Consider the following 18,422-nt stretch of genomic DNA (forward strand, 5'->3'; position numbering starts at 1 on the left):
TCAACAAGCTTGTATATATATAAAGCTCGGATCGTTTTTCTCTTTTTGTCTCAAGGGAACGAAGAATCTGATTGTTCGGATCGGAACATCTAATATAAGTTTATGCATGTATTTAATTTGAGGTTAGAAATACCAAGTCCTTTCTTGAATGAGCCGAGGGGAAAAAACGAGGGATGGAATATTAGCTGCTTATGTAATGAGAGAATAAGGGTCAATGAAATGCAGAATTTATCAAAAATATTCCAAGAACTTGCAAACTAAGTGCATTATTTGGGCACATCTTTACTAGGAAAATACTCTCTCTTTATGGATTTGAGTAAATTAAAACATGTATGGGAATATTTGTAACAAGTAGTCAGAATAATACCTGGTACTTCTCAAGAAACTTATTAGGATATCAACCAATGAAAGAAAATTCTGAATTAACAAACTTTGAATTCAGTATGCGTTTTAAATTGAGAATCCAACCATACTATATATACCTATCCCCAATGTTGATATTCAACAAAAGCAGCTATCATATGATACTGCATGCACTGATCAGCATGCACTTTTGGAGGTGTAGAGGAATTTATGCTACAAAAAGTTACTCAACATTCCAAAACAATAATATCGGGAAAGACAAGGACTTCTAAAACGTCATCATGTCCAAGACCAAACTAAATTGCTTCACCCAAACAGTTATTTTGATCACATGCATTTTCTTTTGTGGGTGATCTATAAACATACTTGAAAGATTACGTATGCTGCGTGCTTGCATATATAAGGCCGACCTTGATATTTTGTTTAAGACGATAACAAGATCAAAGGTTCATAACACATATATTTCGAAAGAGATTGTGTCACTAAACTAAATATAAGGCCGATCTTGATATTTTGTTTAAGATGATAACAAGATCAAAGGTTCATAACACATGTATTTCGAAACAGATTATGTCACTAAACTAAACGGTATTGAGAAAAATGTTTTTGTTATGGAATACCAACAAAGAATGTTCCTATAGCAGAGATGGAACAATACGTAGGCAGCAGAATTATGTTGTGTGAAAGCAAACGACGTACTTTAGTTGTAAAAACATTCATGAATGAGTTTATTATCATAATGGTGTTTGTGCATGTTTACACATTTCTCATTACCAATAAGAAAATGTGGCTGCGAATGGGTGGTGGTTGCTGCGAGTGCCAATCGATCCTCGACATAAATGGAAATCCCATTGCTCCCACAATGATTTTTCTTAAAGTACAAAGTGAGAGAATAGGAGACAAAGAGAAGAATATTACTTGTTTTTCTCTTTTCTTTTCTTTGTTTTGACCTTGTTTCTTCTCTTTTCTCAGAAGTCTACTATTTTCTGCTTTCATGAACCTCGTGAGAGATCATTTGCCCAGAAAATGTCACAAGGGAAATGAAGAATATAACAGTACTGAGACATAATACCCGATTGTCATGAATTTGAAAATATGAATTTGCCCTTGAAATGTTATTTTCTTTTCAATATACAATAGATGAATGAAAGAGTACGTGCAAGTTTTGTCATTTGAAGTTGGTAGGACTCCTAACGTTTAGGACTTGGGAGCAAGGCTGATGTTAGGTTTATCTACTTCCAAACGTTGCTTCCATTTCTTCACCAATTTTGTGTTTTGACGTTGATATTTCTTCACCAATTTCTTCCATTTCTAGACATTTTTTCATGACAGAAAAACATGGACTCAACCGGGGACATAAACACTCAATATTCGGCCCAAATATAGAAGAAGCAAAAAGGCCCAAGATATCTGTGATCTGTGACATTTCTTTGATCATATATGTATACAGTAAACTATAGTAAATCCAATCACAAAAGTAGTTACTAAAAACAGGTAACATGGATTTTGCTTCAATGCTTCCAAACTCTAATACAGATCTATCATGATTTTTCTCTAGGAAGCATACATATACGCTTATATGCCAACAACGACACCATGAAGACAGTAGGCGAATAACCAAATACCTAGTTCGCGAAATGAAAGCATTTTCACTTTAAGTGATCTTCTTTGCTGACTTTGTTTTCTTATTTGGGAGAGAAAATTTTTGGCTGACTAAATCATAGCGTGGGACTTTAGTGACTGCAAAACAGGATTGTGAAAGAACAATGTTAGTCCCCAAAATGAATGTATGAAACATGAACCGAATATCTAATGAGCCAGAAATTACCATCTCCATATGATGCCATTGTGAGAGGGGTCGATAAAAGCTTTTGAGTTGTTGAAGTAATATCTTCCATAGAAACCTCATCTACAGCCTTCATGAGTTGCTCCAATTTCCTAACCAAAAAGTACAAATAATAATCTTTTCAAGTGGTTTATGAGAAATGCGCAAAAGGTATGCAGGAAATGGTATTGACACACCAAGGAGTTCCTAAGAATGTCTGTGTATGCGAGAGAGGGATACCGACACTTATGGTGAGTACTTAATATCAGTAAAGGCCAGAACAGCTTGATTTATGAAATAAATGCAGGTTTTACACCTATTCCCAATCACACAGTATACTGGCAATGAAAAAAATATATATACTGTGCATGCAAAATGTAATCTGACAGTTCATTTTCATTGGAGAATAGATTAAACGGCAAGGTTCTCATTAGCGAAGTGTAAAGCTTTGTTCATCTGATAGAGAAAAAACCAAAAAGATTACTTTTCTTTCTGTATCGACAGATAAAAAGAGAAAAGATCATAAACAGTCATGACAAAGGCCATACCAATCATTGTACGTCAAGATTTGTTTCCCAATATCGTCTACAACAACCATCTACAGAATCAAAATGTAAAGTAAATATACCGATCCTATAAAAATAAATTTAAAAAGTGGTATTATTATTAAGAAAATACACTAATTGATCACATACTCTAGATTCCATATGCATAAGAATGGAAGACTTCGTTGACTGTTTGGCACGATCTAGCTGTACCACGTCAACTGTGGATGAGAGAAAAGAACATGTGAGTGACATGTTTCCAAGTTGAAAGTAAAAAAATAAGGGGATTAAGAATATTAACAAGATGAAAAGAAAAGAAAGCCAAGATAACCTTCTCCAGGAGTTGCAAGTGCAACAAGCTCATCGGCCGCAATATCAATGGCTTCTGCCACATAATCTGAACTCTGAAATCCACAGATGTTTGCCAATATCACTTATCACTAATTACTATAGCATGCCATAAAACATACAATTTAGATTTATATACTCTTAACAAGACAAAGGGACTACTTATCATGAAAAGATAACACAAGTTCAAGGTATAGCGATACCAAAACAGTATCCAGGACAACTAACACAAACACATGATATTCAGTAGCTACTTACAGCGGAAGCTTGGATGCCGAATATAGCGCTGTTGTTGTATATGCTATTGATTGCTGAAATTGACTTAACCTCAGGATTTTGAGCCAACACATGAATATCTGCTCATTACAACAGCACTAGTATTCAGTTGCTGAGGTTATTTAATCTAAAGAAGAAAGAGGAGGAAAAAAGACGAGCAGTTCATTTCCAAATGAATGGTATAGCTGATATAAAAAGTAATGGGATCTGATTCGGTGCAGTCTTTAACTTTGAAGGCCAAAGGTTGGGAAAGTTAGGGATCCACACGGTTCGAATGAAACCAGGAGAGAAACTAATGTATCTATGGACTGCAGTATAAACAATTCCGCTCAAGCTAATGTCAACATCGTGTTTGAAACATGAAATGTTTGTTTGTGTGTTTTCTACCACTTACATAATCGCGAGTTCATCCCTTTTCCAGGTCCACCACTTGAAAAGGATTCACCTCCTCCCATTAGCATCTACAATAAGCTAGCTACATTATTGCTTCACAAATTTCTAGCACAGCAAAGGGTGCAAAACTAAATTTTTACTGTACATATAACAGAATACACTAAAGAGATGCATGAGATAGACCTGGAGAACATTCAAAATCATTGCATCCTTCATCCTAAGCCATCCACCAGGAAGTTCAAATGCAAGAGCAAAATGAGTATCCTGTCTCGCAAGGAAAATAAAAAATATAAGTTATTGGATGAACAAGAAAGGGGGATAGATATATCAGATCAGACATATGTGATACACACCCCTGATTCAGCTTGACAACGGTAGTCACCTCCAGTGTACACAGACGTTGGCTCCTCAGCAAGAGGGACACTGGGGAGATCAGACAAAAGTGGTTCTGCAATTTTTAGAAGTTCCTCATGTTCAACACCATAAGCGGCCAGCACCATCCGAGGAGCAGTATAATTTTCCTGAAAAAATTCCATTCAAATTGGCTACACAACAACTAACTAGCATACATAAAGCTAAATTTGGCAACATGGACCAAGTAACTACAAAACTTACGGTAACGAATTCCTCCAAAGTTTCACTATTTAGGCTACTAATCGAAGATTCTTGGGCCAAGAGTGGATTTGCCAATCCACCCTTGTAACCAACACAGTGAACTGCTTCCAAAACAAGGGCTTCAGGGTTTTTGGAGGCTTTATTAATATCGTCTTTCACCCTGAGAAGCTGCAGATGAAGCTACCAATATCAGCTACAAAGCATGCAAATTCTCCGATGACGCACGGAACAGAAGGGTTGTGAAAACTTACTTCCTCCTTCACTTCCCAATCAAGGAAAACAGGATTTCGAACTGAATCAAGAAGCAGCTCCACCATTTCAGGAACATAAGTCTTCAGAGAACTAATGGTGTAACTCATCTGCTCCCGAGAAGCTGACGCCTGCACAGTGCCACCAATCGCCTCCACCTCCCGCACAATACGCAAATGACTGCGGTTACTTGTGCTCTTGAAAGCCATACGCTCCAGCAGGTGTGAGCCCCCGGATGACTCTGGTGTCTCATAGACCGAACCACAATTAATATATAAACCTATGGAAGCTGTAGGTATCTGGCCAACAACCATCAAACAACAATGATCAGTCCAATTTCTCAATTCCCACACAAAACAGACACAACAAACTCCGAAAACAAGCGCACTCCCATTCATACCTCTGACTTCATCGAAGCTACTTTGACACCATTCGGCAGAGTAGTAATCTTTGGCTTCTCCGGTTGTACATAATCCGGCAATGCAGGTGGAAACTTAACACCTTGAAGTGGAAAATCCAGAGGTGGCATAGACCTGGACCGTCCTCCGGTCAGCCAACCAAAAAAACCACCCAAAGGAGACCAAGAAGGCCTCGCCGCAACCGCGGCTGGACTCGAAACTTCACCCAATGTCGAAAACCTAGCGAGTCCCCTAATGCCTGTCCTTCCCTGATTATTCAAAATTCCAAGCATAACAAAGTCACATTCTAATGATTCTATCATATCAACACCACAACAAGCCTGAATCATAAACCCTAACTTTGACCTAAACCAGCATTAAGCTCAAAATCTTACTTAACCAGCAAAATTCAACTTTACTCCTTCAATTTTTGCTCCTATACTTCAATTTTTCAGTATCAAAGCAACTATTAAGTTTCGGCATTAATTAATCATGAAAACGGTGACGTTTAATGGTAAAGAATCGCCGGCGGCGATCGGTGACGGTTGGATTAAAATCAGATATATGAGGAACGGAGAGGAAGTTACTGACCTTGAGAGCCCGGAGGCGTGACGTGGCGGTCTTGAACATAGCGGCGACGCCGTTAGTGGCTGAGAAATCGGTGGACTGATTTGGAAGAAGAGTCGTTGGTTTTGTCACTTTGTGACTGTGAGCTCCGCCACTAAAGGCGGAGGGAAGACACGTGTGGAAGTTTCTAGGGGAGGGATTGTGGGCCGTCGGATTGACTGGAAGATACTGGAGGGACGGACAGGTGGACGGGGGAAGTGATGCCACCTTAGCAGCTTGGGTGAGTCGGGTACGCGTTTTGGGTTTCGGTTGGGTTTTACTCAACCGGGTCGAGAATAAAGTGTAACTTTCCTTTGTAGTTTCTTGTATGACAAGAAAAAATATCAAGAAGGAATATCTCTTTTTTAGTTCTGGTTTACCATCGCAAGTCATATATATTGCAACATTTACTCGTACATTTACTTATTTAGAACAGAAAATAAGCGGAATGGAGAAGAAATGAATCGATATTAATTATAGATTGATTCTTAAATCCATCTCGCCCTTTCGTAATCAAAATCTTAAGTATACCGAAGTGAGACATACACCAATTCTGCATCATTCATGTGTTAGTAAACGCGTGAACATTTCATAATCATTCCAATTCTTTTATATATATACATCGATCTTAGTAACCGTAAGAATTTAATTACACTGTAATCATTCTATTCAATACCAAATTATAATATGTCGTATTATAATTTCACGGATTAGACATACTTGAAATCAGCACAAAAACCATTACTTGGTCATGCATGTTTTGTAACTGAATATATGCATCACTATAAGAATACCTAAGAAACTGATAAATTTAGAAATTGATATACATGATTGACAAAATTTTCAATGGAGAAGAGAGAATTTGCAATGAATAGTTTTCTCTTTCAAACGTTCAATTTTTCAGTTTCTCTTTTAAAATTCAAGTTATCCTCTATTAACTAGGAGTTGGTTTCCTATGATTTGGTGAATACGGTTTCTTAATTGATGCTCTATAAATACATCCACAATAGAGAACAATCATCTATAGATTAATTCCGAAATTCGTTATCATTCTCAGTTTCATTGCGTTAGCGAGTAAGGTGGCAAGCAAATTCAAGTTAATTAATTACAGAATTAAACCAAGGGATCCTTTGATGTTCTCAAGTCCCCTATCCATGGGAAACACCGAGAAGAAGTTGATGAACCAAATAGTGCAGCTCAAAATCACGTCCAAAACCCTCGCACGCCAAGCCAAAAGATGCGTCAAGGAAGAGAAATCCGAGAAGCTCAAAATCAAAAAGGCCATGGAGAAAGGCAACTTCGACGGCGCTCGTATCTATTCCGAGAACTCAGTCCGGAAGCGCACCGAACAACTCAACTATCTCCGACTATCTTCCCGCCTCGAAGCCGTCGCAGCTCGTCTCGACACTCAGGCCAAGATGAACACGATATCCAAGTCGATGCGCAGCATTGTCACGTCACTCGAGTCCTCCTTGGCCACCGGAAATCTCCAGAGGATGTCGGAGACGATGGAGAGGTTTGAGAATCAGTTTGTCAGCATGGAGGTTCAGGCTGAATTCACGGAGAATGCTATGGCCGGGTCGACGTCGCTTTCGACACCGGAAGAGGAGGTTAACAGTCTCATGCAGCAAGTTGCGGATGATTACGGGCTTGAGGTGTCTGTGGGAATGCCTCGGCTGGTTGGTCAGGCCGTGAAGATGGAAGAAGGTGAAAAGGAAGAAGAGGATGATGAGAATGACCTTTCCAAGAGGCTTGCGGAGCTCAGGGCTAGGGGAACTTAGTCATGGAAAGAATGTAATCGATGGATGTTCTTACGAGTTCATAGGGTTTAGGGTTTAGAAGTACGTACAATATTTTCGAACAATTTTCAAGCATAAGATATATGGGTTTTGATTGTGTAATAATTTCATGAGTAATGCTAGATGAACCACTTTTTGAGGAACCATCTTAGAGCCCACCTTAGGTGACATCATATATGGCATAGCCACGTCATCAAAATATTATCTGTGTCTTTTATATTTTCATTTCTTCTTAATTACAAAAATTTATTTTCCTTTTTTCACTTTCAATAAATAATCTTCGTCTATAAATTAGGTACAAGAATAACACGCATGTATCCATGTATGTTCTTTCTTCCTCTGGTTGGTATATATTCTCTAGCACTGATTGTTATTTCATCAGTTTTGCAAAAAGAAAATAGAACCTGAACTTGTATTCAAATTTCTACATCGATCATAGCTTTAGCTAGTATTTATCATACACCCGTAGACAAGATAATACTTGCTTGATTCTATCTTTCAAACTTGGTTTCACCAATTGTTATAAGAAACTGGCACCTTCCAGCAAATTAAGAAAGATATATATGTAAAATATAGCAAGCATTTTGTTCCAACCAGTGCACCAAGCACTCCATTCCCATCCATTATTTCCTATGTTCATCTTTGCCTCTTACGTACCACTCTTGTTACTGGGCAGTATATATGCATAATTGCCAAGGATGTCAAATTGCAATTGAAGGCCTTCAAGAGTCCCCATCCCCCAACGATAATGATGATGTACCATGGTCAAACTAGGAAAAGATCAGTGTTCGTTATCAACCCAACCTCACTGAATATTAATCTTCTACCCGGTCATGGTGATCGAAAACCAATTCACAGAAGGAGTTCGTATACGAGGAATCGTAGTCACATAGATATCAAAGAAAACCCATCCAACTCAACAATATATGACCCATGAAATTCTAATAAGCATCATGTGATACTCTAATTCGATATGAGTTGATCATGGAAAATCAGATAATTAAGATGGTTGAGCAGAGGGTGAGAGGAGAAGGATGAAGACGGCAGATGAAAAAGAATAATAAAATTAGGGTTTATATGATTAAACTAAGAAAGTGTCAAAAAGAAAAATGAATTTTAGTAATCTCTATTAATGAAAATACAAAAGACATAAATAATATTTTGATGATGCGGCACTGCCACATATACTGCCACCTAAGGTGGGCTCTTAGGTGGTTCCTCAAAAGGTGGTTCACCTAGCATTACTCTAATCTCATATGTTCTGATGGATTTGATCCTTGTTGCTCATATGTTCTTGCTAGCTTACTTGTAGGACTAATCTCATTCTCATAGTGTATGAAATGTCAAATGGGAAAAAAGCATGATGATGTGGATTTCACGTTAAGTATTTGTTGAACTTTACCTTGGTGAATTCAAGAAACTTCTTGATTGTTAGTTGTCTCAAAATTAAACCATGGACTAGAATAGACAACACTTGAAAACTTGTAGTCAATGTTCTAATTCAAACCAGCAACTTATGTATAAGGTATTGGTCCTATTGGAAACCTATCTTGTAATCTTGGACGTCGACCCCTTGCGATCTTAAGTAAGCAGCATCCAAGAATTTGAATAAATCCTTCTAACTAGTGAATTGAGACATTGATTCTTGCTTAAATATTCTATTTGGATATTGACCGTGCCATTCCCTTCCTTTTTTGTTGCAAGATACAGTATATAATTCTATGGAATCTTGCCAATTTCACAACTTGTAACCAAATGCAGATCAAATTAAGCTCTGAAGCTCGAAGATATACACGAACATGAACAGTACTCCTGATTCGTCAAATTGAAGACTCTTAATGAATAAGGTATTACATATTATGCATGGGAGCCCAAAATGCTTAATATTCCTCTGGTGATCATAGAATGCCTTTTGCTTGAAATGAAAGGGAATATTATCATTCTGTTTATTTACATGGACGAATGGATAAGTAGTAGTGTAGTACGTACTAGTGGAAGTCTCTGTTGCTTCTATCTCTTTATAGGGAACCTCTAAATTGTTCATAGTTCAAATTTAACTAGCTAAGTAGCAACTGATAGGTGAAGAAAGCAAGGCCTTTGGATAACAGAACGAATTGTACAATGCATTTTTTTGCAGCAAAACAAAAGAAAAAGAGAACAAATTACGCTAACCCTTATTGTAGTTTCCTGCATAAACTAGAACTGCCATCTCTTTCTTCCTACTTGTCCTGTAGATGCCAATATTCTCTAAATTATTATTCACCTTTTTTTTTTTTCTCCTGACATGAACATCAATTTGCATCCTCCTATTCCAATGGCTACCTATATACAAATAGGAGCAAGGTTCTGTGCTAACGTGTTTCCAAAACATGGCAGCGACAATGGTTTCGATTTCCTTGGCCAAAGATTTTTGCACTATCAAATGGGGGTCACAAAATGGTTAGTTCTTACTCTCATCCAAGTATCATATATTTCTAGCTAATTGCTACCTAACAAATGGTTGCCAATATTATTTCAGGTTTTCTGCGGAAACAATCTCTTACAGAAACTTCCACTACCGCCAAACTCAAGTTTTCTTGCCCTCCAATTCTTGGGGCCAGCTTTAAGAGAACAGCAATTCATGTTTTATCTCCCAACAAATCTTCACCAAGTGTGGTGATGCCAGAGTTACTTGACGCATGGAATGACGAATATGGTGGAGTCATGATTAATCCAGAAAGCTTACCAATGAGTGCAAATGCTTTTGCATCTGCTGTCCAGGCTTCTCTGTCTAACTGGAAAATGAAGGTCTAATTGATGTGAATGAGACACTAATACAATGTTAATATGAATATATATACCTATAAACCTGGCCATCATTTAACAATATCAAAGATTGTTGATACTTGATACATACCATTCTATCTGAAAAGTTGCAACTTTATCCTACATACAAATCTGATCATAAGCCATACATATAGCTAAATTACTGTTAAATGTGCAGGGGAAAAAGGGGGTTTGGCTCAAAATACTACAAGAGCAAGCTGATCTTGTCCCAATTGCAATTCAGGTGACAATTTGATAATCCTCGTTTGATTATCTGTTACAATCAATGAAAATTTTACTTTCTCAAACCAGTTAACTCTCAACTGAACACAGAAAGTTGTTAATCACAACATGTTTTGTCTTTAGGAGGGTTTCAACTTTCATCATGCTGAACCGGGATATGTTATGCTAACATATTGGATTCCAAGTGAGCCTTGTATGCTTCCTGATAGCCCTTCGCATCATATTGGTATTGGGGCTTTTGTGATCAATGACAAAAGAGAGGTATTTATCAATGATCATTAATCACTAAGAAATGTTTTGACCTCAGCAAAGGACCATTCAAAACTCTTGAAAGTTTGTCTGATATATCGAACTTCCTTAATATTAGGTTCTTGTGGTAAAAGAGAAGTGTCCTTGTACTTGCTCTGGTGTGTGGAAAATACCAACTGGTTATATCAACAAGGTATATAAGTTGATAATGTGATCACTATGTTTCATAAATTTCTCAGTACTTTTTAAGGCTAACAATGATGATATCTTCTTTACCCAGTCTGAAGATATATTCTCTGGTGCTATAAGAGAAGTGAAAGAAGAAACTGGGGTAAAAAAAACATATACATTCATCATTCTCTACTATCGACTTTATCATTCTTATCACTCGCTTGATTCATACTCACCCATTTATCTTCTTCACTGATGCAGATTGAGACAACTTTCCTTAAAATGGTAGCTTTCAGGTAAATCTTCTCCTATACATGTCTAAGAACTTGGCGAAACATGTATGCATTACTTGATATACATTGTTGGCTCATTCCTTTACATAATTTAAACTTTGTCTAGCAATATGTGACGACATAATTAATCACTAACTTGATCCTCTTCTATTTGCTTTCCATATTTCCTTCTGTTCAACTTGGAAGACATGCACACAAGGTTGCATTTGAGCAGTCAGACTTGCTGTTTGTGTGCATGCTTAAGCCTTTGTCATCTGAGATCACAATTGATGAGAAGGAAATCCAAGCTGCAAAGGTACTAGCTAGATGGATTCACGTTTACTCACTTTTCTATTTTCTGATAAAGATTTTTCTTGGCCTAATTATAAATAGTTTTCTTTTTTCTTTTACCCAGTGGATGCCTCTTGATGAGTTTATTGAGCAGCCATATTATGAAGATGATCACTTATCAAATAAGGTCATTGACCTATGCATTGCAGCTCATGAAGATAACTACAGTGGATTCACTGGTCATCAGCTCAACTCCAAAATTGATGGAAAATTATCCTATCTGTATTGTGACCATGTGAATTAATATATACTTAGAATTCCATGCTTTGTTATGTTTCAAAGGTCAAAATACAACTCCTGCATGAATCTAAATAACGAATATACTCTTATTAAAAGATGGTGGAACCTTTGATTTGATCATGCATTTGTCATCTATTTCATTATTAACTATTTTAGGACAAAGAAAGAGAATATCATTATTCAACTCTTTGACACAACGAAGAACCAAAATTTCAACAGCATCCATTCTACGCGTCAAAGAGGTGGTATGATATGACTTCGTAAATATTCAATTGAATCCGGGAACTATATGCTCATATAATTTAAAAAAAAAAATCGACACACAAAAAGTAACTTGATCAATTTTATGCAAGGAGTACGTAAAATATCGATGATCATGAAAATTTTGATGGTTCGAAAAAATGAAATCCCGATAGATTTATCTAGATAATATCGAATATTGATGAAAATTTTACTAAATTTTATCTAAAAATTGTATATTCGACAAAAAATAGATTCAATATAAAATATCAAAAAGATATGAAAATTAATATCAGTAATTATAAAAAACGAAAATTTTAAGAAAATATCGAGGATATTTTAGATATTTTACTCATTGATTTTATGTAGTAGATTAACTTTTTAACAAAAGACTAAAAGAGTCGTACCATTATGTTATATCGTACCGATCTACTTATAATAATAGCACAGACAAAAATGCAATGAAGCAATGAAGCATGCTCTGATTAGACTAAATTAGAAGTTGCATCACCATGAGAAAACAAATCATGTCAATGTTATATCAAATTATCAAGAGCCTAAAAACATGTGGATGATCACCAACTATTCTCATCAATCATACATAAGTAGCACAAGAATCATCTGAATCAGATTCCACCAAGCTGAAACCCGCCATCTCTTTCAGCTTTTTGCTCCCCTAACCATAACAATAGGATTTCCCTCACAACCCCTGTGAAACCTATCTGCTTCTCCAGAAAGCACTTTTTTCAGCTGCAGCCCACGTTATCCAAACCACTGTTTTCCGGGCAAACCCGGATTGACCAGCCCGTGAAGTCATCAACCCAAAAGATCTCATTGGTCAACCTTTAATTTCCATTTTTTTCAAGTCTTAAGTTTTACTTATCTCCCACGCCTATGCTAAATTGTTTCCAGCCGTTAAACTTTCTAGAATTTCCAAACTGGGAGTTTGGTTTCTTACCCAAGTTTTCGTGTAGAAGCCAAAACCTTGAGCCAGTTGTGTTTTTCAAAGCAGCCACCGCTTTCTTTGTTCTCTATTCTCTGTTTTTCTTTCAAGTCTATAAATCTGAACCATGGTTCCAAATACGACTTCAAACTACTCGTCGTATATATCTGCCGCTACCCAATGGATCACTCTCTCTCCTCTTCTTCCATCATTTCTCTGAAGTCTCCGGGTTCGGATTCAAGCTCTGTTTGTAGCAACTCGTCTAAGTGTTTTTCCGGGTCGGGTCATAAGGTCGGGTCGTCTGGCATGGAGAATAATAAGGATAAGATTCTGGTGGGGGACAATGGCTATGTTCTTGAAGATGTGCCGCATTTCTCGGATTACATTCCTAATCTTCCGGTAGGTCCAAAGTTTCATTCTTTTGATGAATTCCCGCCAAAAGATTGATGCTTTTGTGAATTTTGGTGATGGGTTTTTGTTTGGTGTTTTGTAGACTTACCCAAATCCATTGCAAGACAATCCTGCTTACTCTGTAGTCAAGTGAGTTCTGTTCATCTTTGCTATTTGTCTGTAGCATCCAGAATTTGGCTAAATAATTCAACATGGGGTTTGTTTGATTTTGCAGGCAGTACTTCGTTAACGTGGATGATACTGTTACCCAAAAGGTCAGCTTATTGCTACTGTGATTCATTTTTTTCCATTGATCTAAACTATTTTCCTCTTTATCTTGTGACAGTTTAGTATATGCCTAAGTATTGTTTCTACTATGGTTATGCAGATTATTGGTCACAAGAATAGTCCAAGGGGGATCCATTTTCGGCGTGCTGGACCACGTCAAAAAGTATGTGTTTTGAGTGTTTGATGCATATAGTTGAATTGAGTAGGTATTGTGTGTTGTCAATGAATCTGTTGCTTGTTGTTGTTCAGGTGTATTTTGAGGCTGAGGATGTTCATGCGTGTATTGTGACTTGTGGGGGTCTATGCCCTGGACTCAACACTGTGATCAGGGAGATAGTGTGTGGTTTGCACTATATGTATGGTGTAAAGAAAGTGTCAGGGATAATAGTAAGTGATTGCTGTAGTATTTCATTTCCCAAGTTAGGCTGAAATTTGAGATTTAAAGATTTGGATCAAGCATCATTTGGTTTTGTATATTAATGGCATCGATATTGGCTAATGAATTTGTAGGGAGGATACAAGGGTTTCTATTCTCGGAACATAATTCCTTTGACTCCAAAGAGTGTGAATGACATCCACAAACGCGGTGGAACCATCCTTGGGACATCGAGGGGAGGCCATGACAAATCAAAGATTGTTGACAGCATTCAAGATCGAGGAATCAATCAGGTCCTTATCTGCTATTCATGGATCAACACTTTATGTATGCATTTCTTGTGTTCAGTTCCCCTTACCACCGCATGAACTTGTTACAGGTTTACATAATTGGAGGAGATGGAACTCAGAAGGGAGCATCTGTAATATTTGAGGTAGCATAACTTTATAAGAGTTTCACTCTCGATATCATGAGAATTTCTGTACACTTTTCTTTGATCTCATATCAGCTTTGGATCTTTCCAAGCTTTCTATTCTCGTGGCCAAGTTGGTATCTTTAAACTACTAGAAGCAGATGCCATTTGCTTCTGCAGTATTATTTCTATAATATTATGGACCATAAATTTTTTTCATCATGCAGGAAATCAAAAGACGTGGTCTCAAAGTAGTAGTTGCTGGAATCCCCAAAACCATTGATAATGACATTCCGGTACATTTCTTGGGTTAGCCTAGCTACCTATTGTGGATATGTTTTCCATTGTTTTGTCACAAATGAACACAAACTTTTGTTAACTGCTATCTCCTGTTGATACAGGTGATTGACAAGTCCTTTGGCTTTGACTCTGCTGTTGAGGAGGCTCAACGTGCAATTAATGCAGCACATGTTGAATCTGAAAGCATAGAGAATGGTATTGGTGTTGTGAAGGTGATGGGTCGGTATAGTGGTAAGTTCCTGTTATGACATCCTGCATTAAACTGTTAACTGGGAGCCTGGGAGCCTGGGACTGCATGTTTTTGTTATGAGAAGTACAACATTATATTTCCATATGATGTACTTTTCTGGCTGCACCATCCCTTTATCTACAATTTAATCTGGAAGCTATGATGCAGGGTTTATTGCTATGTATGCAACGCTTGCAAGCCGAGATGTAGACTGTTGCTTGATTCCAGAATCACCCTTCTATCTCGAGGGTCCTGGTGGACTGTTTGAATACATAGCGAAGCGACTCAAAGAAAATGGGCACATGGTTATTGTCATTGCTGAAGGTGCTGGGCAGGATCTTCTATCAGAAAGCATCAACTCTATGGACAAACTGGATGCCTCAGGAAACAAGCTCCTTCAAGATGTTGGCCTATGGATTTCCCAGAAGATTAAGGTCAGGAGTCTGATGTCAAAAGCTCACTTCTCATCCATTTTAAGTTAGTAAACTCAGTTCCACTAACACTACTTTTGGTCTTTTTCAGGATCACTTCTCGCAAAAAAGTAAAATGGCAATAAACCTCAAATATATAGGTTAGTTCACAACTTTTTCTATATAAATTATACCTTGAAAGGTAGGAAGGACTGGAACAATCAATCCAACCTTTTGCACTCAATTGTTTGCAGATCCTACATATATGATCCGAGCTATTCCAAGCAATGGTTCTGATAACGTGTACTGCACACTCCTTGCTCAAAGTGCTGTCCATGGAGCAATGGCAGGCTACACAGGATATGTAGCAGGTCCTGTCAATGGGAGAGAATGTTATATACCCTTTTATGTGAGTACCTGCCTCATGCCTAAAATCAACTTTTACTTTTCGATGATTGCATAGTTTCTAAGTAATCTGTGGGTGGTTGATTTGCAGAGAATCAACGAGAAGCAGCACCAGGTTGTGATAACAGACCGAATGTGGGCTCGGCTCCTATCTTCCACAAACCAACCAAGCTTTCTGAGTACTAAAGATGTCATTGAGGACAACAGAGATGAAGAAGTTCATCAGGAACATTGTTCAGATGACAACTTGGTGAACAAGGAAATCAGTTATACATGAACTTGAGATCAGTACCACATATACGGCTCCTTAAGAGTGACAATCCCATTATTTTGGTACGATAGTCTATTTTATATCTTGTTAGAATCAAAATGCATTAGAGATTACTGCTGTAGCTTAAGCTTTCACAAATTTGTAAGAGATAATTGTTGTCATGCTAATAAAATATGGCTGCTATTTGGAAAAGAATGTGATTTCTTTGCTCCCATCTGTATGCTCTCATTGTTTGACAATGTGTTACCAATCAGGTTCCAAGATAACAGAATGAAAAATGAGGAATATAAGTTGTTTGAATAGTATCAAGATCTTCGAAGATAGAAGATATTGCTACTAAAATTGTATATACACAATGAAGCTCGAATGTGTACCATCACCTATGAAAGCATTGTACTCAAATTCTACAGAAATGTTAAACACTTGATTCTCTCAAGTTTGAACCAAAAACACCTAAATGTAGTAATGTACTTTATTTCAGGACATCGAATAAACGCAATACACTGTCGGAAAAAAAAAAATGAAACGCAATACTTCTTCCGTCCTGGAAGTCCACACAGACATCTGCTACTTTCGCCTGAGACTTCAAAGTGGGTACCCCTATGAATCACACGTCTAGATTGTTACTCTGGGGTTCCACAGATCTGAAAAGCTAGAGAGATGGAGTAGTTGCACCACCAATGCTTGGGGCGCTTGTTGCACCAGAAGAAGTTGGGTTGCTGGTTATGGTGACAGTAGTTCGCGAAGCAGCTACGGTTATGGTGACAGTAGAGCCAACAGATGGGGCTATGGTGATACTATTGCCGCCGAGGGGAGAACTAGCAGCGCTAAAACTTGGGGTTATGACAATGTTACTAGTTGGCGCACCAGAAAAAGTGCCTACGCCGGAGTTGCTGGTTATGGTGATAGTAGTCCCAACAGTTGGGGTACTAGTAGTGCCCGAAACAGGGGTACTTGTAGTGGCCGGAGAAAAGGGGGAAGGGAAGGCATGACCAAAACCAATAGATGGAGCAGCAGCCATTTTAAAGATCACAAGGTGATCTTGTGAGCTGGTAATCTGGTACACTCTCCACTCTCCAATGGGCAGGGATTGTGAATCCTCAGTAGATGGTTTTGATAGCTATAGGGTATGTACATGTAGTTCTTTACATAGGCTTTTCCATCCCATCAATGTTTTTCTAAATCTAACAGGAATAGGAATTTTATTCCTGTACGGTTAAGGATTTTTATTTCTAAACAGTTGAATGTAAAGTTGTTATTTCAAAAATAAATAAATAAATCAAAATTTTCAATTTTAAGCTAAATATGTGCTTCAACAAAATACCTTAATAGTTGATAAATTCAAGAATTAGAAGATATAATTGACAAATATCAATTTTGAAGACTAAAATAGCTAAAACTTAAACACCTACGTTTTATGTTTACCAGTTTAGCAATGACTAGAGATTTTATTTTATTTTATTTGTTTTGGGTTACAGTTTTAATCTATCTATATTGGATTTACCTAAAAAGAAGATGATTTTTTTAAAAAAAATATGTATATATATATACAGCCTTTCTCAGCTACGGACATCCGCACCAATGGTTTTTGGTGCGGATTTTCATTTTTGCATCACTTTTCGATCGAATTTCCTCATCTCCACCGTCTAGTATCTAGATAATATTGTGTAGATCATCTCTGCAAAATTTCAGCCAATTTGGTAATCGTTAAGGCCCTCAAACTCGAAAAACAAATGGACGGATTGAATTCTGTCAAACATAAACCGTTCATGTTTGTAACAGAAAGACACAATTTTGAGGGCCTTAACAATTACCAAATTGGCTGAAATTTTGCAGAGATGATCTACACAATATTATCTACATACTAGATGGTGGAGATGAGGAAATTCGATCAAAAAGTGGTGCAAAAATGAAAATCCGCACCAAAACCATTGGTGCGGACGTTTGTAGCTGAGAAAAATCCTATATATATATATATATAGCATATGAGAGTTGGACACACTAACACACATATTCTCACAAACAAAACAGGAGCCCAACAAAATGCAAAGAAATATTGTTGACTAGTAGGAAACTACGGAATACACATTGACAGATAAACTCCAAATCAAAGGCTACTTAATTCACTTCAGCAAGAAAACAGAAAAGATAAGATACATTTACCCCGCACATTATGGTAAGCATCAATGGAGAGAGAATTTCCGGATGGTGTATAGGCATGTGGAACCCCGAATACTGGAGTTTACCTGTAATTCATAAGGGGATAAAATAAAAGATCATATATATAAGTTCATATACATCAGAAACCAAAGGCAGATGTAATATCCTCATCCAAAGGAGCACACATTAAAAATTTGGTCAATTATTCATAGCACTAGAAACAAACTTAGGTCTGTAAGTTTTTTTTTTT

At 37.3% G+C, this 18,422-nt stretch overlaps 4 protein-coding genes across 4 annotated transcripts; 3 read left to right on the forward strand and 1 right to left on the reverse strand.

Annotated features, from left to right (window-relative positions):
• Nucleotides 1-1,655: 1,655 nt before the first annotated feature.
• LOC101302864 (mitochondrial-processing peptidase subunit alpha-like) lies at nucleotides 1,656-5,704 on the reverse strand. Its single transcript, XM_004287449.1, has 13 exons — nucleotides 5,604-5,704; nucleotides 5,015-5,281; nucleotides 4,617-4,913; nucleotides 4,366-4,533; nucleotides 4,104-4,271; nucleotides 3,934-4,014; nucleotides 3,752-3,818; nucleotides 3,340-3,437; nucleotides 3,065-3,137; nucleotides 2,884-2,954; nucleotides 2,737-2,786; nucleotides 2,192-2,301; nucleotides 1,656-2,103 (listed from the first exon to the last, which is right to left on the reverse strand). The coding sequence occupies exons 1-13, from the start codon at nucleotides 5,640-5,642 to the stop codon at nucleotides 2,018-2,020; spliced, it is 1,575 nt and encodes a 524-aa protein (XP_004287497.1). The 5' UTR covers nucleotides 5,643-5,704; the 3' UTR covers nucleotides 1,656-2,017.
• Nucleotides 5,705-6,772: 1,068 nt separating this feature from the next.
• On the forward strand, nucleotides 6,773-7,399 carry LOC101308223 (charged multivesicular body protein 1-like). Its single transcript, XM_004288853.1, has one exon. The coding sequence runs from the start codon at nucleotides 6,773-6,775 to the stop codon at nucleotides 7,397-7,399; it is 627 nt and encodes a 208-aa protein (XP_004288901.1).
• A 2,399-nt stretch (nucleotides 7,400-9,798) lies between these two features.
• On the forward strand, nucleotides 9,799-11,752 carry LOC101308513 (nudix hydrolase 8-like). The gene is made up of 9 exons (XM_004288854.1): nucleotides 9,799-9,856; nucleotides 9,936-10,204; nucleotides 10,401-10,466; nucleotides 10,589-10,726; nucleotides 10,833-10,907; nucleotides 10,995-11,045; nucleotides 11,147-11,181; nucleotides 11,365-11,473; nucleotides 11,573-11,752. Exons 1-9 carry the CDS (start codon nucleotides 9,799-9,801, stop codon nucleotides 11,750-11,752), a joined length of 981 nt encoding a protein of 326 aa, XP_004288902.1.
• Nucleotides 11,753-12,661: 909 nt separating this feature from the next.
• LOC101303154 (6-phosphofructokinase 3-like) lies at nucleotides 12,662-16,408 on the forward strand. The gene is made up of 13 exons (XM_004287450.1): nucleotides 12,662-13,330; nucleotides 13,425-13,471; nucleotides 13,557-13,596; nucleotides 13,710-13,772; nucleotides 13,859-13,996; nucleotides 14,120-14,278; nucleotides 14,365-14,418; nucleotides 14,625-14,693; nucleotides 14,799-14,928; nucleotides 15,095-15,360; nucleotides 15,449-15,497; nucleotides 15,591-15,745; nucleotides 15,833-16,408. Exons 1-13 carry the CDS (start codon nucleotides 13,112-13,114, stop codon nucleotides 16,016-16,018), a joined length of 1,575 nt encoding a protein of 524 aa, XP_004287498.1. The 5' UTR covers nucleotides 12,662-13,111; the 3' UTR covers nucleotides 16,019-16,408.
• The last annotated feature ends 2,014 nt before the right edge of the window (nucleotides 16,409-18,422 follow it).

Source organism: Fragaria vesca, linkage group LG1, assembly GCF_000184155.1.
Source record: "Fragaria vesca subsp. vesca linkage group LG1, FraVesHawaii_1.0, whole genome shotgun sequence".
NCBI classification, from domain to species: Eukaryota; Viridiplantae; Streptophyta; class Magnoliopsida; order Rosales; family Rosaceae; genus Fragaria; species Fragaria vesca.

Excerpts from the sequence above, each read along its gene's own strand:
- LOC101302864 (XM_004287449.1), bottom strand. The coding sequence starts at position 5,642 with ATGTTCAAGACCGCCACGTCACGCCTCCGGGCTCTCAAG. Across the intron at positions 4,534-4,616 it reads ATTGGGAAGTGAAGGAGGAA|CTTCTCAGGGTGAAAGACGA; the intron begins GTAAGTTTTCAC and ends CTTCATCTGCAG. Across the intron at positions 3,138-3,339 it reads TCGGCATCCAAGCTTCCGCT|AGTTCAGATTATGTGGCAGA; the intron begins GTAAGTAGCTAC and ends TGTGGATTTCAG.
- LOC101308223 (XM_004288853.1), top strand. The coding sequence starts at position 6,773 with ATGGGAAACACCGAGAAGAAGTTGATGAACCAAATAGTGCAGCTCAAA.
- LOC101308513 (XM_004288854.1), top strand. The coding sequence starts at position 9,799 with ATGGTTTCGATTTCCTTGGCCAAAGATTTTTGCACTATCAAATGGGGG. Across the intron at positions 10,205-10,400 it reads TGTCTAACTGGAAAATGAAG|GGGAAAAAGGGGGTTTGGCT; the intron begins GTCTAATTGATG and ends TTAAATGTGCAG. Across the intron at positions 10,467-10,588 it reads TTGTCCCAATTGCAATTCAG|GAGGGTTTCAACTTTCATCA; the intron begins GTGACAATTTGA and ends TTTTGTCTTTAG.
- LOC101303154 (XM_004287450.1), top strand. The coding sequence starts at position 13,112 with ATGGATCACTCTCTCTCCTCTTCTTCCATCATTTCTCTGAAGTCTCCG. Across the intron at positions 13,773-13,858 it reads GTGCTGGACCACGTCAAAAA|GTGTATTTTGAGGCTGAGGA; the intron begins GTATGTGTTTTG and ends GTTGTTGTTCAG. Across the intron at positions 15,498-15,590 it reads AATAAACCTCAAATATATAG|ATCCTACATATATGATCCGA; the intron begins GTTAGTTCACAA and ends AATTGTTTGCAG.